This window comes from Oncorhynchus keta, chromosome 5 (assembly GCF_023373465.1).
Source record: "Oncorhynchus keta strain PuntledgeMale-10-30-2019 chromosome 5, Oket_V2, whole genome shotgun sequence".
NCBI lineage: Eukaryota > Metazoa > Chordata > Actinopteri > Salmoniformes > Salmonidae > Oncorhynchus > Oncorhynchus keta.
The window spans coordinates 25,334,810-25,358,088 of record NC_068425.1 but is presented as its reverse complement, the minus strand read 5'-3'; the positions used below and the strand labels follow the sequence as shown (position 1 = coordinate 25,358,088).

Here is a 23,279-nt window from a genome sequence, read left to right as displayed (position 1 = left end):
ATATAACGTAGGTAGATGACGTGCATACCTATATAATGTAGGTAGATGACGTGCATACCTATATAACGTAGGTAGATGACGTGCATACCTATATAATGTAGGTAGATGACGTGCATACCTATATAATGTAGGTAGATGACGTGCATACCTATATAACGTAGGTAGATGACGTGCATACCTATATAATGTAGGTAGATGACGTGCATACCTATATAATGTAGGTAGATGACGTGCATACCTATATAACATAGGTAGATGACGTACATACCTATATAACGTAGGTAGATGACATACATACCTATATAACGTAGGTAGATGACGTGCATACCTATATAACGTAGGTAGATGACGTACATACCTATATAACGTAGGTAGATGACGTACATACCTATATAACGTAGGTAGATGACGTGCATACCTATATAACGTAGGTAGATGACGTGCATACCTATATAACGTAGGTAGATGACGTGCATACCTATATAACGTAGGTAGATGACGTGCATACCTATATAATGTAGGTAGATGACGTGCATACCTATATAACGTAGGTAGATGACGTACATACCTATATAACGTAGGTAGATGATGTGCATACCTATATAACGTAGGTAGATGACGTACATACCTATATAACGTAGGTAGATGACGTGCATACCTATATAACGTAGGTAGATGACGTACATACCTATATAACGTAGGTAGATGACGTGCATACCTATATAACGTAGGTAGATGACGTACATACCTATATAACGTAGGTAGATGACGTGCATACCTATATAACGTAGGTAGATGACGTGCATACCTATATAACGTAGGTAGATGACGTACATACCTATATAACGTAGGTAGATGACGTACATACCTATATAACGTAGGTAGATGACGTGCATACCTATATAACGTAGGTAGATGACGTACATACCTATATAACGTAGGTAGATGACGTGCATACCTATATAACGTAGGTAGATGACGTGCATACCTATATAACGTAGGTAGATGACGTACATACCTATATAACGTAGGTAGATGACGTACATACCTATATAACGTAGGTAGATGACGTGCATACCTATATAACGTAGGTAGATGACGTAATGACGCCATGAAAAATACAGCGCTACACAGAACAAAAGCATTAAAATACTAAGTGCACACTTCCAACCACTAAACAAGTTCAAGTCCAGCAGTCATTTGAAAGAGTAAGAAAATTTCAGTGAGACAATTCAAAGGCAAAATCCATTAACGCCAAGATAAAGGAATTCATTGCCCTTGACAATCAACCCTTCTCTGTTGTGGATGATGTTGGCTTTCGCCAACTGGTTGAGCACCTCGAGCCCCAGTACACACGACCAAGTAGGCACTTTTTTTCAGAAGTTGCCCTACCGGAGTTACACAGTATTGTTGAAACGTACATCTATGATCTCACTGCTATTAGCTTCCCGACTGACATTTGGACCAGCGATGTCAGCCCCATTAGCATGCTGAGTCTGACAGCACAGTGGGTCGACAGGGATTCCATACTGAGGAAAGTCGTATTGCATGCTGAAGAATGTGCTGGTTCTCATACCGCTGCAGCCATTTCAATAGCATTAGAGAACATGTTTGAAACATGAACACAGTCCTAGCGCCATTCGAACAACTGACTGGAGAAATAAGCTAATGAACTGTGTCTGCAGCAGACGTGATACCCTCTGTCATGGCATTGAAACGCCTGCTCAACAAAACTGACAACAGACCGGGGGGTTAAAACTTACAAAAGTCCTCGAGGCTGTGAACAAGCAGTTCGGTGGCATTCTCTCGGAGCCTCTTTACTGTGTTGCCATCAAACTCAATGCTAGGTACAAGGACCGCTCCTTCGATACAGACAGGGAACAGGGTTTACGTGAAATGTTACATACACAGCTGGACAAGATGGAAACGGACACAGTGACTGTGTGCACCGAGGAAGCGAGGCATCGGACAGACAGATCAGAAACATAACTGCTTGACATGTATGATGAAATCCTGGTTGAGACTGAACAAATTAACAATGAAACAGCACAGCAAGTAAGTGAAAGAAATAGGTTTTGATTATGTTTTACTGGTAATGGGGACATGCCTAAATGCCAACAAGATAACTTTTTGGTCATTGTGTGTATGGTGTGTGTGTGTGTGACCTTTATTTAACTAGGAAAGTCAGTTAAGATCAAATTCTTATTTACAATGACGGCCAAACCTGGACAACGCTGGGCCAATTGTGCGCCGCCCTATGGAACTCCCAATCACGGACGGATGTGATACAGCCTGGATTCGAACCAGGGACTGTAGTGACACCTCTTGCACTGAGATGCAGTGACTTACCCCGCTAAGTCCATGTGTGTGTGTGTTAACTATTTAACTGTACTAGAATGTTTAAAAGGCTGCAAAGATTTTAAATATCGGTTAATGGTAACGTTTTTTATTCGCAAGGAAAATATCGGATATTGGTATCGGCCAAAAATGTAATTCCGGTGCATCCCTAGAGAGAGAAGGGGAACAAAAGGAGTGATAGCAAAGGAGAAGATGGCACAGGGGTAAAGAAAAGAGAGGTGGAGAGGTACAAAAACAGTCCAAACAAAAAGGTCAAGTTGAAGGCGGAATAAGACGGAGTGAATACAAAACTAAAATGAATCCTCACAGGGAGTAACTAGGAGTCATACACTGCTGACCGTGGTAATGACAGAAGGACAGTCTTGAAGCTGAGCCAGCATGTCAAACAACCACCACTCTGAATGTCAGAGAGCACTTTAACTGGTACGCAGATACACCTACACACAAACACTTAAACACACACACTAAACATAGAACCCATTTCTATGAACCTTTGTAAACCAGACAGCAGAGACTCTCTGTAGAACTGTGGTCTTCTGAGGAGACAGAGAGACAGGGCTGAATAATGTATGAAAATGAAAAACACTATGGATTGGATTGTTACATCTTATCAGTGACTGTAGGCTATGAAATATGAAATTCATTAGATGGTTTGCTACATAGATCTGCAAGTAATACATGTTTTGGAAGTCTGCTTGTTTCACTGTTAAAGGCACAACACAGTGATAGATATTTGCTACCAACAATGTAGCACTGTAGTATACACAGCATAGTTACTGAAAACTGTGGATAACTGGGATACATAAAGTGTTTGTACAGTTAGAGCAAGGAAATTACACTAAACCTGTGAGTGGCAAGTTTATTTAGACAAGAGGATGAAATATGTATGGTAGTAATAAACAGCAGTAGGGACAGACAAGAACAAACTATCATATCATTTGTGTTCCTGCCTCTGCTGTTGTTTGCTCATAGAGAGAAACACATACAGAAACACACATGTCAATGTACCCTCAAACACACGGTGAGGGCACGCTCTGCACTAACAACCTGAGCAAAGACAAATACTCTCTCTCTACCGCTCTACCTCTCACACTCTCCACCTCTCTCTCCCCTCTTTGATGGCATATTCTCGCGGGATAACTCTCGCTTGGTTTGACAGGACATTAGTGTAAATTAGCACCTCATTATACCTGATGAGCCCTGCTGCAGCTAAGCTAATGACCCCTGAAACAGAGGAGGACAACACACACAAGGGTGTGTTGGATTGTTGACTGTGTGGAAAAGTGTGTGTTTCTGATGAAAACATAATACATTCTATTAATTTAAAAGATTTGTGTGTGTGTGTGTGTGTGTGTGTGTGTGTGTGTGTGTGTGTGTGTGTGTGTGTGTGTGTGTGTGTGTGTGTGTGTGTGTGTGTGTGTGTGTGTGTGTGTGTGTGTGTGTGTGTGTGTGTGTGTGTGTGTGTGTGTGTGTGTGTGTGTGTGTGTGTGTGTGTGTGTGTGTGTGTGTGTGTGTGTCACATGCTGTCCCTCTGCTAGTGTTTCCATGTTACATAAGAAGGGAAGTAATGTGAATATTCTAACACAGACTTGCATCGCCAGCTGAGAGCCCAGACACTCACACACTATCTTTATCTCTCTCGCTCACACACACAAACCCCGCAAACACACTTACTCTCCATCGTTCTCATTCGCCCTCTCCTCCACTATTCTCTCTCTTATCATGCAGTCAGCCAGGCGTGAGACGGCACCGCTTTGGGTGTCAGGGGCTTCCTGCCAGCCTGCTGTAGCGTTAACACACGTCCAGACACAGCATGCGCTGCACTGCTGTCTGCCTGGCCTCTCATACAGCTGGTACATCCAATACGACCCAACACATCCCACGACAGCAACCCAGACATCCCAGTCAGAGCTAACATTATCACCACTGTTAACACCATCACTAAACACCAACAGCAGACAGGCACACACACCCAAAGCACCAACAGGAAAGCTAAGGATAGCATTAGGCCGTCAGTGTAAATAAGGTGTTCTTAACTGACTTTCCTAGTTAAATAAAGGTTAAAGAAAAAATATATATATAAAAACAATAATAATTAGGTCAGAGCACTTAACTCTGGCTACTGCAGCACTGCTAGTATTAGCATCTGTAGCATGACCAGAAACACCAGTGTTTCCAGTAGGCTAACCTAGACATGGCCGCGAGCCCAACGGTACTGCCTGTGGGTATTTTGGGGACTTGTCTGGATCCAGGTCCATGGATCTCACAGCCACACAGCCTTGAATAATGGATGGGAGGGGAAACGATGCCACAACTCACAGACCAAGGATGAGTGTGAATGCTAAACAGAAGAACTACAGTACTGAGGACAACAACCTGGACCTGGGGGGTGGAGGGGAGTGTATGTGTGTGTGTGTGTGTCTGTGTGTGTTTCTGTGTGTGTTTCTGTGTGTGTGTGTGTGTGTTAATCTTTTTGAATATTTTTGCCTGTATGGCGTGCATATATGTAAACTTAAGGCTGTTGCCTTAGCAACCCCAGTTGCATTCATGTATTGATTTCTGACGGCTTTCAACCGTTTTAATGAACAGAATGTGCAGTTGTAATACTGATAATTTGAATAACTTATGCAGCATACTATCTGCCAAGGTGGGATACCATACATACTAAAGGATTCATAAGGTATGTCTCTCTGTTGCCTCTTAGGTACACAGACTGTGGAGTATGACAGTAAGAAAGTAACTAGAAGGTAATTAACATCACATTTGTCAGAAACCCTATTGGAAGCAGAATAAAGGCTTGTGTACCTCACCAGAGTCTTTACAAGAGAGGACCTCTAAGAAACATCAGTGAATTGATCAGAGTAGGCATTACATCCCACACTCACACTACCAATTCAATGCCGTGCCACCGCCACTCAAACTATTTTTCTCCAGACTGAAACACCAGTAGCAGTTCCCTTACAGCACAATTTTATGGATGGATTTCCTGGTGTTGTGTTGTTTCGTCCAGGTGTCCCAATGACGACAGGCTTTGAGCTGGTATTGAGTCAGTAAGATGTCTGGGGGGCTCTGTCTGGATACAAACCCCAGGGGAGGGAGAGGTAGGGAGGAACAGAGATCAAGAGAGAGAGAGAGAGAGAGAGAGAGAGAGAGAGAGAGAGAGAGATCGAGAGAGAGAGAGAGAGAGAGAGAGAGAGAGAGAGAGAGGTAGGGAGGAACAGAGATCGAGAGAGAGAGAGAGGGGAGAGAGAGAGAGAGTGAATGAGGCTTTGTTGCGAAATAGGAATCCGATTCTAGATTTAATTTTGGATTGGAGATGCTTAATATGAGTCTTGAAGGAGAGTTTACAGTCTAACCAGACATCTAGGTATTTGTAGTTGTCCACATATTCTAAGTCAGAACCGTCCAGAGTAGTGATGCTAGTTCGGGTGGGCGGGTGCGGGCAGCGATCGGTTGAAGAGCATGCATTTAGTTTTACTAGCATTTAAAATCAGTTGGAGGCCACGGAAGGAGTGTTGAAGCTCGTTTGGAGTTTTTATTTATTTAAATGTTTTATTTTACCACCTTTTCTCCCCAATTTCGTGGTATCCTTTTCTCCCCAATTTCGTGGTATCCAATTGTTAGTAGTTACTATCTTGTTTCACCACTACAACTCCCGTACGGGCTCGGAAGAGACGAAGGTCGAAAACCATGTGTCCTCCGAAACACTTCTTAACACAGCGCACTTCTTAACACAGCGCACTTCTTAACACAGCGCAACTCCAACCCGGAAGCCAGCCGCACCAATGTGTCGGAGGGAACACTTGGTTAGCATGCACTGCGCCCGGCCCGCCACAGGAGTCGCTGGTGCATGAGACAAGGATATCACTACCGGCCAAACCCTCTCTAACCCGGACGACGCTAGGCCAATTGTGCATCGCCCCGCGGACCTCCCAGTCGCGGCCGGCTGCAACAGAGCCTGGGTGCGAACCCAGAGTCTCTGGGGGCACAGCTAGCGCTGCTATGCAGTGCCCTAGACCACTGCGCCACCCGGGAGGCCCGGAGGTTTGTTAACCTCTCTGCGCACCAAACCCGTTAGCGGGATTCAATTCGACAACATACGGTGATCGCTACATAAATAGTCATATTAAACATTCATGAAAATACAAGTGTCTCACATGTTTCGAAAGCCTAGAATCTTGCTAATCCAACTGCGTTGTCAGATTTAAAAAATGATTTAGGCTGTTGAAGGGAGGGCAGGCCCACAACAATGGCCAAAGTGAAAAGAAGACCGTAGATACAGCTGGTCTGTTGTAATATAATAGAGACAGTAGATCTAGCTGAAATGTCCTAATATAAAATAGATAGTAGATCTTGCTGGTCTGTCATAATATAAATGAGACAGTAGATCTAGCAGGTCTATAATAATATATTCAACCTTATGTTCCCTGTACTCTATATATATCTGTTTATTATACCTGTTGATACAGGGCTCATATGTGAAACTATTCTAACTGAACATTTTCTTTCACAGTGACACTGACTCCGAATGGGAGCCCCCAGGGCAAGGTGTCCATCCCCCACTGAAGCTGGTTCATCCAGCTCCTGCCACAAGTGGTGTTCATCTGCCCAAATGTATTTCTGCAGACATGCATGTGCCTCAGGGACAAAAGGGCACAGCATGGAGGCGTCGCTGTGTTCTTTGCAAAATGAAGTCCCCCATCACCTGCACCACATGCTTGGTGACCCTCTGCTTTACAGCAGAAAGAGACTGCTATGGCACCTGGCATCAGCAGCACAATATTGTGTAGAGGACTGAGGGTCTTCCAAATATTGAAAGTGTTATTTTGTAAAGGTTTTTTTTTCATGTTTTTTTTCTCCATTTTTTGGGGTGTGTGTGTTAGAATACCATTTTGGTATTTTGTATATAGTTATTCCATTCAAAATGTATAACTTCACCAATTTGGTCACTTGGGTACATTTGGGCTAGTTGTGTGGGACACCTGGGTGACTTCATGATAAATGTCATGTAGCACACTCATTTTGAAGTTATCATTCTGAAACTGAAGTAATGTTGCCCTCTTATGTTTTTCACTGAAATTGTCCCCATCATCCTATCTGAATGTTTGTTTTGTCTTGTTCATTTTAAAGATGATGATACAACAATAATAATGAAAAAATGTATGGTTTGTTCGTTGTATTATCTAAACCAGATCTATTGTATTATATTCTCCTACATTCAATTCACATTTACACAAACCTCAGAGTGATTTCATTCAAATGAAACCAAGAATATGCATATCGGGGCGGCAGCGTAGCCTAGTGGTTAGAGCGTTGGACTAGTAACCGGAAGGTTGCGAGTTCAAACCCCCGAGCTGACAAGGTACAAATCTGTCGTTCTGCCCCTGAACAGGCAGTTAACCCACTGTTCCCAGGCCGTCATTGAAAATAAGAATATGTTCTTAACTGACTTGCCTGGTTAAATAAAGGTAAAATAAAAAAAATAAAAAAAATATCCTTGGTTCTGGGCCTGAGCTACAGGCAGTTAGATTTGGGTATGTCTTCAGGCGGAAAATGAACAAAAGTAGGGGGGTAGCTGTAAGAAGTTAACACAGTGTCCAAAGAAGGGCCAGATGTATTCAAGTTTTGGGCAGCGACCATATACAGAAGTGTGCTGGTTATCAAGGGGCAAAGTATTGACACGTTTTTTTAAATTGAGAGACAAGCTTAAAGTTTTATTTACTGACCACAATTTTCACTTGTCTGGCCACTTGCATGATAACTTTACGTTTTTTCTCGCCAGAATGATCTGAATCTAGGATTACAGGGACTCTGCGCAACTTTAATCAATGTGCGGGACGAAATTGAGGCTATGATTAAGAAGTTGGAGCTCTCCTCTGTCTGCATTAACAAGGACAACACACAGGTCTTTCCATAGTTGTATGCTTTTTGTGCGCAAATTAACTCAAGCTTACGGAAAATGTCAAATGTGATATATAGCGAAGCACCTGAGTGAGTTGGGTGCGCAACTACGCAGGTACTTTCCCAAAATAACTGGATTTGTTATCCCTTTCATGCCCTGCCTCCAGTCCACTTACCGATATCTAAACAAGAGGGCCTCGTCGAAATTGCAACAAGCGGTTGTGTAAAAATTGAATTTAATCAGAAGCCACTGCCAGATTTCTGGATTAGGCTGTGCTCATAGTATCCTGCCTTGGCAAATCATGTTGTTAATTGGCTCCGGTTGCTGTAAGCATGAATGTGTTTAATTATACTTGTGGGGACCAGAATTCCCCACAATGATAGTAAATGGGGTTTAGGTTAGGGTAAGGGTTAGGGAAAACAGGATTGTGAATGGGACTGAATTGTGTGTCCCCACAGAATTACTTATACAAGAGTGTGTGTCTGTGTGTGTGTGTGTGTGTGTGTGTGTGTGTGTGTGCATGCATGTGAGTGTGCTAGTTTGCACATCACTAACACATACTGTATATTTGTGTGTGCTTTGAGTGACTGATCACAGCTCAGGATGGACATGAGTACTCGAACTGTCTTCAAAACTCCATCATAAAACAGAGATCAATGTTTTTTCAAATACTGTAAAACTACTTGGTCAAAATGTTGGCTTGAAGACAACGTTAATTTGCTTGGACTCCAGTGTTCCATTTGTGCATTTGCGGGACACAACAGAAAATAAACCCACCATGTCTCACTCACTCAATTGCGTTCCGACCGCTCCATCTACACAAGCCTGCTGTGTGCACCTACAGACACGGTATATGTCTATAAAACTAGAAAAACGTATCTAACTGATGGGATACCACATTCCTTGACAAAACGTTGACAGTTTTAAGGCAAATTCAAAATAGACTGGTTGATTGATGTAGAGAAATAAATGTGTGTTCCAACAATGAGCTGCAGGTTTGGAAAAATTGGGCAATTTTCTGTGTAGGCTACTTTACGGGTTTCATTAGTGACCACATCCATGGGCTATATCGTAAAAATGCATGAAAACAAAAATGTACTTTTTGGTCTTAATTTAAGGTTAGCAGTGGTTAAGGTTAGGGTTATTTTTTATTTATTTTACCCCTTTTTCTCCACAATTTTGTGGTATCCAATTGTTTAGTAGCTACTATCTTGTCTCATCGCTACAACTCCCGTACGGGCTCGGGAGAGACGAAGGTTGAAAGCCATGCGTCCTCCGATACACAACCCAACCAAGCCGCACTGCTTCTTAACACAGCGCCATCCAACCCGGAAGCCAGCCGCACCAATGTGTCGGAGGAAACACCGTGCGTCTGGCAAGCTTGGTTAGCGCGCACTGCGCCCGGCCCGCCACAGGAGTCGCTGGTGCGCGATGAGACAAGGATATTATCCCTACCGGCCAAACCCTCCCTAACCCGGACAGCGCTAGGCCAATTGCGCGTCGCCCCACGGACCTCCCGGTCGCGGCCGGTTACGACAGAGCCTGGTCGCGAACCCAGAGTCTCTGGTGGCACAGCTGGCGCTGCAGTACAGCGCAGATTAGGGTTATTTTGATCTGATTATAAGAAGAGAAGTTGCAGAAACAGGTTTATGACTTTGTGGCTGTGGTAACTAATGTTAGTGACGATCCTACTTAGCGAACTGCTAGTGGCATTTAGAATTGGTTAGTTTTGCCCAGTGGTCCCCAAACTTTAAATAGTCCCGTATCCCTTCAACCATTCAACCTCCAGCTCCGTACCCCCTCTAGCACCAGGGTCAGCGCACTCTCAAATGTTGTTTTTTACCATCATTGTAAGCCTGCCACACACACTATACGATACATTTATTAAACATAAGAATGAGTTTGAGTTGTTGTCACAACCCTGCTCATGGGAAGTGACAAAGAGCTCTTATAGAACCAGGGCACAAATACTAATATTCAATAATTTTGCTCTTTATTTAACCATCTTACATATAAAACCATATGTGTTCATCGAAAATTGTGAATACCTCACCACAGGTTAATGAGAGGGGTGTGCTTGAAAGGATGCACATAACTCTGCAATGTTGGGTTATATTGGAGAGAGTCTAAGTCTTATATCATTTTCTACACACAGTCCATGCCTGTATTTAGTTTTCATGCTAGTGAGGGCCGAGAATCAACTTTCACATTGGTACGTGGTTGCAAAGGGCATCAGTGTCTTACATTTGAATTAATACAAAAGAACACATACATGTATTATGTGATACAGTACAGAAACACACACTCTGTCCCGTCCTTCTGTGTCCCCCCCTCCATGATGAAGCATGTCTCCAGGCAGGCTGCTGAGGTAATGGGCCATATTCATCTTCTCTCGCTCTCCCTGCTGGCTTAACCACCTAATCCATCTCTCTCTCTCTGCTGGCTTTACCACCCAATCCAGCTCTCTCTCTCCCTGCTGGCTTTACCATCTAGTCCATCTCTCTCTCTCTCCCTGCTGGCTTTACCATCTAGTCCATCTCTCTCTCTCCCTGCTGGCTTTACCACCTAGTCCATCTCTCTCTCTCCCTGCTGGCTTTACCATCTAGTCCATCTCTCTCTCTCCCTGCTGGCTTTACCACCAAGTCGATCCCTCCCTCCCTCCCTCCCGGCTTTACCACCTAGTCCATCTCTCTCTCTCTCCCTGCTGGCTTTACCACCTAGTCCATCTCTCCACCTAGTCCATCTCTCTCTCTCTCCCTGCTGGCTTTACCTACCACCTAGTCCAGCTCTCTCTCCCTGCTGGCTTTCCCACCTAGTCCATCTCTCCACCTAGTCCATCTCTCTCTCTCTCCCTCCCGGCTTTACCACCTAGTCCATCTCTCTCTCTCTCCCTGCTGGCTTTACCACCTAGTCCATCTCTCCACCTAGTCCATCTCTCTCTCTCTCCCTGCTGGCTTTACCTACCACCTAGTCCAGCTCTCTCTCCCTGCTGGCTTTCCCACCTAGTCCATCGCTCTCTCTCTCCCTGCTGGCTTTACCATCTAGTCCATTTCTCCATCTAGTCCATCTCTCTCTCTCTCCCTGCTGACTTTACCACCTAGTCCATCTCTTAATCTACTCCATCTCTCCATATAGTCCATCTCTCCATCTCTCCCTGATGGCTTTACCACCTAGTCCATCTCTCCATCTCTCCATGCTGGCTTTACCATCTAGTCCATTTCTCCATCTAGTCCATCTCTCCCTGCTGGCTTTACCACCTAGTCCATCTCTTCATCTACTCCATCTCTCCATATAGTCCATCTCTCCATCTCTCCATGCTGGCTTTACCACCTAGTCCATCTCTCCATCTCTCCATGCTGGCTTTACCACCGAGTCCATCTCTTCATCTAGTCCATCTCTCCATCTCTCCATGCTGGCTTTACCACCTAGTCCATCTCTCCATCTAGTCCATCTCTCCATCTCTCCATGCTGGCTTTACCACCTAGTCCATCTCTCCATCTCTCCATGCTGGCTTTACCACCTAGTCCATCTCTCCATCTAGTCCATCTCTCCATCTCTCACTGCTGGCTTTACCATCTAGTCCATCTCTCCATCTCTCCATGCTGGCTTTACCACCTAGTCCATCTCTTCATCTAGTCCATCTCTCCATCTCTCCCTGCTGGCTTTACCATCTAGTCCATCTCTCCATCTCTCCATGCTGGCTTTACCACCTAGTCCATTTCTCCATCTCTCCCTGCTGGCTTTACCACCTAGTCCATCTCTTCATCTAGTCCATCTCTCCATCTAGTCCATCTCTCCATCTCTCCATGCTGGCTTTACCACCTAGTCCATCTCTTCATCTAGTCCATCTCTCCATCTAGTCCATCTCTCCATCTCTCCCCGCTGGCTTTACCACCTAGTCCATTTCTCCATCTCTCCCTGCTGGCTTTACCACCTAGTCCATCTCTTCATCTAGTCCATCTCTCCATCTAGTCCATCTCTCCATCTCTCCCCGCTGGCTTTACCACCTAGTCCATTTCTCCATCTCTCCCTGCTGGCTTTACCACCTAGTCCATCTCTTCATCTAGTCCATCTCTCCATCTAGTCCATCTCTCCATCTCTCCCCGCTGGCTTTACCACCTAGTCCATTTCTCCATCTAGTCCATCTCTCCATGCTGGCTTTACCACCTAGTCCATCTCTTCATCTAGTCCATCTCTCCATCTAGTCCATCTCTCCATCTCTCCCTGCTGGCTTTACCACCTAGTCCATCTCTTCATCTAGTCCATCTCTCCATCTAGTCCATCTCTCCATCTCTCCCCGCTGGCTTTACCACCTAGTCCATTTCTCCATCTCTCCCTGCTGGCTTTACCACCTAGTCCATCTCTTCATCTAGTCCATCTCTCCATCTAGTCCATCTCTCCATCTCTCCCTGCTGGCTTTACCACCTAGTCCATCTCTTCATCTAGTCCATCTCTCCATCTAGTCCATCTCTCCATCTCTCCCCGCTGGCTTTACCACCTAGTCCATCTCTCCATCTAGTCCATCTCTCCATCTCTCCCCGCTGGCTTTACCACGCTGGCTTTACCACCTAGTCCATTTCTTCATCTAGTCCATCTCTCCATCTCTCCCTGCTGGCTTTACCACCTAGTCCATCTCTCCATCTAGTCCGTCTCTCCCTGCTGGCTTTACCACCTAGTCCATCTCTCCATCTAGTCTGTCTCTCCCTGCTGGCTTTACCACCTAGTCCATCTCTCCATCTAGTCCGTCTCTCCCTGCTGGCTTTACCACCTAGTCCATCTCTCCATCTAGTCCGTCTCTCCCTGCTGGCTTTACCACCTAGTCCATCTCTCCATCTAGTCTGTCTCTCCCTGCTGGCTTTACCACCTAGTCCTTCTCTCCATCTAGTCTGTCTCTCCCTGCTGGCTTTACCACCTAGTCCTTCTCTCCATCTAGTCTGTCTCTCCATGCTGGCTTTACCACCTAGTCCATTTCTTCATCTAGTCCATCTCTCCATCTCTCCCTGCTGGCTTTACCACCTAGTCCATCTCTCCATCTAGTCCGTCTCTCCCTGCTGGCTTTACCACCTAGTCCATCTCTCCATCTAGTCTGTCTCTCCCTGCTGGCTTTACCACCTAGTCCTTCTCTCCATGCCTTCACATCCCATTTTCTCTCACCCTCTTTACTGACTGACTGGGGCTCCATCACGTTCTCTTTTTCTCTCACGTCCCTCCGTCTTCACTGACTCAAGCGCTCCCCTTCTCTCTCGAAAACCGCACCACTGTCCAGAGACCACCATAATTCACTACTTCACATTATCCACACTATTGCAGTGTCTTTTAAATAAACAGCAGGGCATGCACATTTCAAGCCAGGCCTCACCCCAGGTTTATTCTGCTGAACAGGTTGCTGTCCTGTCTCTGGGGTGTTTTAGAGGGGCGGACCAGGGAGAGTGCGTTAGCAGTGGTTCCCGTGCGCTTTAACAGACTGAGCCGTGCCCTGTAGGGAGTGTAAAGTGGCTTCGTAGTGGCACATTAGCGATGAATGGATCCATTCACATTAAGGATGTATTATTGTGCATGGGGATTTCAAATGGAGTGAAATGCACAATTTTAAAACAAATACAATTTTTAGTGAGAGGAAACCAAATGTAGCCTACCCCCCTACTTGTTGGTGTTCTGTTCTGCTCTGATGGTGGGACATTTTTACATTTGAGTTATTTAGCAGACACTCTTATCCAGAGTGACTAGGGTTAAGTGTCTTGCTCAAGGGCACATCGACACACTTTTCAGTAGGCTCAGGGATTCGAACCAGCGACCTTTCAGTTGCTGGCCCAACACTTTTAACCTCTAGGCTATCTGACACCCAATAAACTTACTTCGAGTGGATATATCCCTTCATAGGAATCAAGGTTAAACACAGACACAACAATGTAGACATAGGCAATTGGCCATGTAGTTAGACGAATCTATTACAACCAGCCAGTCAGATGAGGCCACAGGTTGTGTAGTGCATAAATGCGGTGCTGAAAATACACTATTGTGGTTGTAATCCTTGGCCAGGCTGGGTCAGATGTATTGCTAATTAGCGTCTGTTATACAGAGCCCCTAGTCTGGCTGCTATCATCAGGCCATCCTGGCTGGCTCTCATTAAGGTTGAGTGTGTGATAGGGCCCACCCTGGCATCAAGCTGAGGGGATGCTACTGTAGAACTGTCACATTGAGCTGCATTCAGTCTGGCAGACACTGATGTAGCCTGTCACTGTGATCAATCAGTGTTTAATCAGGGCTGTAATAATCACACAGGGGGAGCATTACTTAACACAATCAGAATCACATTCACACATTATAAACACATACACACCTTCACACATACACACCTTCACACACACACACACACACACACACACGGCTCCAGCCTCACATATAGGCTACACAGACTTTTCAATTATTCAAATGTATTTACATTTAGAATCTAACGCTCACACAAATGCAATCTGTATTCACATGAGTAAATACATTTCAAATGTACACATTGACACTATCACTAAAATGGAAAAACACATTTGTGCTTTCTCTTTTGTGTAGTATTCTATTCTGTTCCAGTTCCATCTGTCACATCACACTGACGCCCATGTTCCCACAATCCTCCCTGCGGTCATTCATCACAATGTCACTCAAACTCTGGTTCCTGTTGTGTCATGGTAATGCTCCAGTGTGTGTGTGTTTCTATTTCAGTGAATCTTTATGCCTTGGTAGAAGGATTTTTTTCTGACAAAGGAAGGGGCAGAATGGAATGAGAAAGAGAGAGACCAAGGAAACAGGCAGTGGGCAGAGATGACAGTGCATTCTCTTGTAGACTGTCAACATGATTCAGATTCAGAGTGTTTAACAGTCACATGTACAGGGTTGCAGGTGTGATTTCAGGGTACAATGAAAATCTTAGGCTCCAACATTCTCCCTGACACAGGTCAAATGAGAGTCACAAGATAAGAATAACTCAAAAGCCACTGAGAGTATATTACTCGCTAATGTTCAGTCTCTGGACAATAAAGTAGCCAAGCTCTGTTTCACGGAATCATGGCTCTCTCCGGATATACTGTCCCCGTCCATACAGCCAGCTGGGTTCTCAGTACATTGCGCAGACAGGAATATAGAACTCTCTGGGAAGAAGAAAGGCAGGGTTGTATGTTTCATGATTAACTACTCATGGTGTGATTGTGATAATGTACAGAAACTCAAGTCCTTTTGTTCATCCGACCTAGAATACCTCAGAATCAAATGCCGACCGTATTACCTCCCAAGATAATTATCTTCGGTTATAGTCACAGCCAAACTGGAACCCACATAGCCTGAGGCCACATTTATTGTGGCTGGGGATTTTAACAAAGCAAATTTGAGGAAAATGCTTCCAAAGTTCTATCAACACATTGACTGTAGCACTCGCGCTACTAAAACACTAATGACTCCATTTTGCTCATCCCTTCCTATAGGCAGAAACTCAAACAGTAAGTACCCGTGCTAAGGTCTATTCAATGCTGGTCTGACCAATCAGAATCCATGCTTCAAGATTGTTTTGATCATGCGGGCTGGGATATGTTCCAGGTAGCCTCTGAGAATAACATTGATGTATACACTGACACGGTGACTGAGTTAATCAGGAAGTGTATAGCAGATGTTGTTCCCACTGTGACCATTAAAACCTACCCAAATCAGAAATCATGGATAGATGGCAGCATTCGCGCAAAACTGAAAGCGCAGACCACTGTATTTAACCATGGCAAGGTGACTGGGAATATGGTTGAATACAAACAGAGTAGTTATTCCCTCCGTAAGGCAATCAAACAGGCAAAACGTCAGTACAGAGACAAAGTGGGCTCGCAATTCAATGGCTCAGAGACAAGACGTATGTGGCTGGGTCTACAGACAATCACGGATTACACAGGGAAAACCAGCCACGTTGCGAACACCGATGTCTTCCTCCTGGACAAGCTAAACACCTTCTTTGCCCGCTTTGAGGATAACACAGTGCCACCGACACGGCATGTTCCCTAGGACTGTGGTCTCTCCTTCTCCGTGGCTGACGTAAGTAAGACATTTCAACTTGTTAACCCTTCTGAAGGCTGCTGGCCCAGACGGCCTCCTTAGCTGCGTCCTCAGAGCATGCGCAGACCAGCTGGCTAGAGTGTTTACGGATATATTCAATCTCTCCCTATCCCAGACTGCTGTCCCCACTTACTTCAAGATGTCCACCATTATTCCTGTACCCAAGAAAGCAAAGGTAACTGAACTAAATGACTATCGCCCCGTAACTCTCCCTTCTATCATCATGAAGTGCTTTGAGAGGCTAGTTAAGATTCATTTCACCTCTAACTTACCTGACACCCTAGACCCAATGCAATTTGCATATGTCCCCAATAGATCCACAGACGATGCAATCGCCATCGCACTGCACACTGCCCTATCCCGCGCCCAGGTGGTGAAGGTAGGAAACAGCATCTCCACATCGCTGATCCTCAACAAAGGGGCCCCACAAGGGTGCACGCTCAGCCCCCTCCTGTACTCCCTCTTTACCCATGACTGCGTTGCCATGCACACCTCCAACTCAATCATCAAGTTTTCAGACGACACAACAGTTGTAGGCCTGATTACCAACAATGATGAGACAGCCTACAGAGAGGAAGTGAGGGCCCTGTCAGAGTGGTGCGAGGAAAATAACTTCTCCCTCAACGTCAACAAAACGCAGTGGAGAAGGTAAAAAGCTTAAAGTTCCTCAGCGTACACATCACAACGATCTGAAATGGTCCAGCCACACAGACAGTGTGGTGAAGAAGGCGCAACAGCATCTCTTCAACCTCAGGAGGCTGAAGAAATTTGGCTTGGTCCCTAAGACCCTCACAAAGTTTTACAGATGCACACCTGAGAGCATCCTGTCGGGCTGTATCACTGCCTGGTACGGCAACTGCACTGCCCGCAACCGCAGGGCTCTCCAGAGGGTGGTGCGGTCTGCCCAACGCATCACCGGGGGCACACAGCCTGCCCTCCAGCACACCTACAGCACCCGATGTCACAGGAAGGCCAAAAAAAACATCAAGGACATCAACTACCCGAGCCACGGCCTGTTCATCCCGCTACCATCCAGAAGGCGAGGTCAGTACAGGTGCATCAAAGCTGGGACCGAGAGACTGAAAAATAGCTTCTATCTCAAGACCATCAGACTATTAAATAGCCATCACTAGCCAGCAAACACTCTTTTACTCAACCCTGCACCTTAGAGGCTGCTGCCCTATATACATAGACATGGAATCACTGGTCACTTTAATAATGGAACACTAGTCACTTTAATAATGTTTACATACTGCTTTACTCATCTCATATGTATATACTGTATTATATTCTATGGTATTTTAGTCAATGCCACTCCGACATTGTTCGTCCAAATATTTCTATACAGTACCTGTCAAAAGTTTGGACACACCTATTCATTCAAGGTTTTTGCTTTATTTTTACTATTTTCTACATTTTAGAATAATAGTGAAGACATCAAAACTTTGAAATACCACATATGGAATCATGTCGTAACTAAAAAAAAGTGTTAAACAAATAAAAATATTTTTCACCGATGACCCAACACACCTCCAGGCTGTGTAAGTGCTATGTGACCAAGAAGGAGCGTGATAGAGTACTGCATCAGATGACCTTGCCTCCACAATCACCTGACCTTAACCCAATTGAGATGGTTTGGGATGAGTTGGACTGCAGAGTGAAGGAAAAGAAACCAAAAAGTGCTCAGCGTATGTGGGAACTCCTTCAAGACTGTGCAAGGTTGTCATCAAGTCAAAGGGTGGCTACTTTGAAGAAACTGAAATATAAAATATATTTAGATTTGTTGAACACTTTTTTGGTTACTACATGATTCCATATGTGTTATTTTATAGTTTTGATGTCTTCACTATTAATCTACAATGTAAACAACAGTAAAAATAAAGAAACACACTAGAATGAGTAGGTGTGTCCTAACTTTTGACCAGTACTGTATTTCTTAACTCCATTATTTTACTTTAGATTTGTATGTATTGTTGTGAATTGTTAGATATTACTGCACTGTTGGAGCTAGGAACACAAGCATGTCGCTAAATCCGCAATAACATCTGCTAAATATGTGTATGTAACCAATACAATTTGATTTGAAGAAACGTCACGAGTACATAAATCACTACAGGGACTAGCAAGTTTGACTTCAGAGCATTCTTAGGTCAATATTTACACCCAAAGGATCCAACATAGTTAACAGGAAATTACATATTGTCCAAACGGAGATTCCCAAAAGATTACTAGGTTACAGATTCACCATTGAAGAATGACTCATTCCTCACAGAATTATAAATGAGTCACTGAGACCACCCCAATAATACCAGGTAAGCTATTACATTACACATCACTGTTGCCTTGCCAGTTAGTCTTGACAGTGAGTGTGTTCCGAGATGAAAAACCAAGATATGAATCCCATCTGTGACTACAAAACTGAGCGACCTGGATACCTCAACTCAGACAATCTACAAGCTGCCAGTATGCTAGTTTAGACAGAGAGTGATGTCTTTGATATTCTCCTTTAATGACAAAAATTATTACACTCCTCAAAGGGAACCTCATCAAAGCAGATCAGAGCCTAAAGGCATGTCTACAGCAGGGCCTTTGTGTGTGCTACGGCTCTATGGCTACAAGACAAAAAGCACTGAGGAAAACTCATTAGCAGCAACCTGTACATATACTACAGCCTGTGCATGGTCTGGAGAATTTGTGGGCTACAAACTGTAGCTGGGCAAGAGCTGTAACTGGGCAAGAGCTGTAACCGGGCAAGAGCTGTAACCGGGCAACAAGAGCTATAACTGGGCCACAAGAGCTGTAACTGGCCAACTAGACCTGTACGTGGACAAGAGCAGTAACTGGGCAACAAGAGCTGTAACTGGCCAACAACAGCTGTAACTGGCCAACAAGAGCTGTAACTGGCCAACAAGAGCTGTAACTGGCCAACAACAGCTGTAACTGGCCAACAAGAGATGTAACTGGCCAACAAGAGATGTAACTGGCCAACAAGAGATGTAACTGGCCAACAACAGCTGTAACTGTCCAACAAGAGATGTAACTGGCCAACTAGAGCTGTATGTGGACAAGAGCAGTAACTGGGCAACAAGAGTTGTAACTGGGCAACAACAGCTGTAACTGGGCAACAACAGCTGTAACTGGCCAACAAGAGATGTAACTGGCCAACAAGAGATGTATGTGGACAAGAGAAGTAACTGGGCAACAAGAGCTGTAACTGGGCAACAACAGCTGTAACTGGGCAACAACAGCTGTAACTGGCCAACAACAGCTGTAACTGGCCAACAAGATCTGTAACTGGCCAACAAGATATGTAACTGGCCAACAAGAGATGTATGTGGACAAGAGAAGTAACTGGGCAACAAGAGCTGTAACTGGGCAACAAAAGCTGTAACTGGGCAACAACAGCTGTAACTGGCCAACTAGAGTTGTAACTGGGCAACAACAGCTGTAACTGGTCAACAAGAGCTCTTACTGGTCAACAAGAGCTGTCCCTGGGCAACTACAGATGTCCCTGGGCAACTAGAGATGTACGTGGACAAGAGCTGTAACTGGGCAACAACAGCTGTAACTGGCCAACAACATCTGTAACTGGCCAACAAGAGATGTAACTGGCCAACAAGAGATGTAACTGGCCAACTAGAGCTGTATGTGGACAAGAGCAGTAACTGGGCAACAAGAGCTGTAACTGAGCAACAACAGCTGTAATTGGGCAACAAGAGATGTAACTGGCCAACTAGAGCTGTATGTGGACAAGAGCAGTAACTGGGCAACAAGAGCTGTATCTGGGCAACAAGAGCTGTAACTGGCCAACAACAGCTGTAACTGGCCAACAAGAGATGTAACTGGCCAACAAGAGATGTAACTGGCCAACAAGAGATGTATGTGGACAAGAGCAGTAACTGGGCAACAACAGCTGTAACTGGGCAACAACAGCTGTAACTGGGCAACTAGAGTTGTTAATGGGCAACAACAGTTGTAACTGGGTAACAAGAGCTGTAACTGGGTAACAAGAGCTGTAACTGGGCAACAACAGCTGTAACTGGGTAACAAGAGCTGTAACTGGGTAACAAGAGCTGTAAGTGGGCAACAAGAGCTGTAACTGGGTAACAAGAGCAGTAACTGGGCAACAAGAGCAGTAACTGGGCAACAACAGCTGTAACTGGGCAACTAGAGTTGTTAATGGGCAACAACAGTTGTAACTGGGTAACAAGAGCTGTAACTGGGTAACAAGAGCTGTAACTGGGTAACAAGAGCTGTAACTGGGTAACAAGAGCTGTAACTGGGCAACAACAGCTGTAACTGGGTAACAAGAGCTGTAACTGGGTAACAACAGCTGTAACTGGGCAACAACAGCTGTAGCTGGGTAACAAGAGCTGTAACTGGGTAACAAGAGCTGTAACTGGGCAACAACAGCTGTAACTGGGTAACAACAGCTGTAACTGGGTAACAAGAGCTGTAACTGGGCAACAACAGCTGTAACTGGGTAACAAGAGCTGTAGCTGGGTAACAAGAGCTGTAACTGGGTAACAAGAGCTGTAGCTGGGTAACAAAAGCTGTCATTCCATGAAATCTGAAATGATATCACATGTGTTCAGCCCAAAGACAAACTACATATTCCATATTTATGAGGACTATCAAGAGACCTGTGCAACAGACTGTCAAAACCCCAAGAGCTATCCTATGGATGAAATAAAGAAAACAGTAGCAGGACAGCTGCAGAGTGTGTGCTTGCAGTACACAATCACTAAAAAAACAACCTGTAGATGGAAGTACAAAAATATCAAGAGAAATACACAGCAGGGGACCCAGTGCAGCTACCAACAAACATCAAGTCAACTCAGAGCGAAAAAAAACTCTCCCAGACTTTGAAAACTTGTAGACCATATCACAGAACACACATTAACACTTGACAGACAAAGTCTTCTGAGTGAGAGACTCAACTGTGCTGCAGTAGCAGCAGATCTGACCCGTGCCAGACCTGAGCAAAGACAGGGAGACCATGAGTAGACTTACGATTTTGAAGTCTTTGTGGCTGCACTCCTGGCCTTGGTATCGGCAGTAGAGCATCATCTCCTTAAGGTCGTGGCCCACCCTCTCGGTGAACTCACGCATGCTGAAGGGCTTGGGTCTGTAGGCGGTGAAGTTGGCCTTGTCTGTGAGGAAGGCCAGGACGTGGGGCTCGGCAAGCTGGGGCTCAGGGATCCTCAGGTGGACGTCCAGCAGGGCCAGCAGCTCCCCAGCGTGGTACAGGTCATTGCGGGACAGGCGGCTGAAGCGGTAGGCGTTGAGGTTGCACACGGTGACGGCAGGGAACAACAAGCTGCCCGACATCACGGCATCCACGCTCGTCACATGGGGGTAGGAGAGGAAGTAGGCCAGGCGCTCGGCACTCTCCAGGGCCAGGAGGCCCAGGCAGGCCAGCAGAGCGGCGGCCCAGAGCAGGCGGCGAGGTGTTGGCCGGCCGTAGGGGAAGATGAAGCGCAGGCCGTGGAGCGTGCTGGTGTGGGAGAAGGCCTGCCAGGAGGACGGGTGCAGACTGGAGCTCTCATGGCTCCCCTCACTGCCACAACTCTCCTTTAGGTCCATCATGACCCCTCCAGTCCCACAGCCAAAGACACTCCAATACACAGACACCTACAGAGAGAGAGAGAGAGAGAGAGAGAGAGAGAGAGAGAGAGAGAGGGAGAGGGAGAGAGAGATAAAGAAATAAAGAATGAGAGAGAGAAAGAAAGAAAGAATGAGAGAGAGAGAGAGAGAGAGAGAGAGAGAGAGAGAGAGAGAGAGAGAGAGAGAGAAAATGCAATGAGAGCCCTTACTACCACCTAGAAAAGGAACACATAATCACACGTTCAGTTCACACAGAGAAAGAGAGAAAGGGGAGAGGGTGAGTGTCCCAAACATACACACCTGCAGCACAGAAAGAGTGACAAACACAGAGACACAGAGCAAAATAAAGCAACCCAGAAAGTCAAGCCAAAGACAGACCTACAGACAGAGAGAGAGGAAGAGTACATGAGGCAGAGATCTTCACAACCCCCAAGTCCTTACTCCAGATAGAAAAGAGAGCGTGAAGGGCATCCCTTCCTTCCGCGGCTCCACTCTTTCTCTGTCCCTAGTTACTCTGGATGCCAGCCTCTCTGTGCCTGAAACCTCTCCCCTCCACTCCTCCAATATCCCCCCGCCCTCTCTCCTTCTCTCAGTGACCGTTTTCGTTGTCAGGATCCCAGAAGTAAGTTCACTGTGACACAGAGTGAGAGAGTCATTTAAGCCACGAGCCAATCAAAGCCACCTCTGTGTATTCAGTGTCCCCACTTCACACACACACTCAACTCTCTGGATCTCCCTGTGCGACTAATGACAAGCCTAAGCACCTCTTGTTCAGCCTAGTGAGATGGCATCCAGTCTGTGTGCGAGTGTGTGTGAGTCTGAGAGTGTGTGTGCACGTGAGAGAGAAAGGGAGAGAAGGGGAGAGGGAGGAGGAAGGATAGAGCCGCTGATGATCAGCGCCGCCAGTTTGTCGCGCATGCCGATCCAAAGTCCTCCCGTTCTCCTCTGGCCAGACGCATCCGCTGATTCCGCTCTACCTCCTCTTCCCAGCTCATCCATGGAGCCAGTGAACAACAGTGGAGCCAGAAGAGACGCACACACGCTCGCGCAGAGAGAGAGAGAGAGAGAGGATAGAGCACACACAAACACACTCCTCCTCTCCACAGTGAAGTCTCTTATTGAATCTGCTTCTGTTTTTCTTTCCCTCTTGCTCTCATTTTCTTTTCCGCCCGCCTGTTTTCATATCCCCCATCTCACCACTAACCGACTGACGGATGGATGCAGGACGCAGATTGTCAGCGAGACGGATGGTTAGGGAAAGGTGGAGGAGAGAGATCACGCATGAGGAGTGGTGGAGAGTGGTGGTTAGGGAAAGGTGGAGGAGAGAGAT

At 45.6% G+C, this 23,279-nt stretch overlaps 1 protein-coding gene across 2 annotated transcripts in view; it reads right to left on the bottom strand.

Annotated features, from left to right (window-relative positions):
- LOC118374090 (acid-sensing ion channel 2) overlaps nucleotides 1-23,023 on the bottom strand; it is a 558,305-nt gene extending 535,282 nt beyond the window's left edge. The window contains exons 1-2 of one of the 2 annotated variants that reach the window (XM_052519271.1): nucleotides 22,714-23,023; nucleotides 21,356-21,976 (exon numbers count right to left, since the gene is read on the bottom strand). In XM_052519271.1, coding sequence (XP_052375231.1) covers nucleotides 21,356-21,931 — 576 coding nt within the window. In that variant the 5' untranslated portion in view covers nucleotides 21,932-21,976; nucleotides 22,714-23,023. Of the gene's footprint in view, nucleotides 1-21,355; nucleotides 21,977-22,390; nucleotides 22,645-22,713 lie in introns of those variants that run through there. The other variant, XM_052519270.1, reaches the window with a different exon arrangement.
- Between the last annotated feature and the right edge of the window lie 256 nt (nucleotides 23,024-23,279).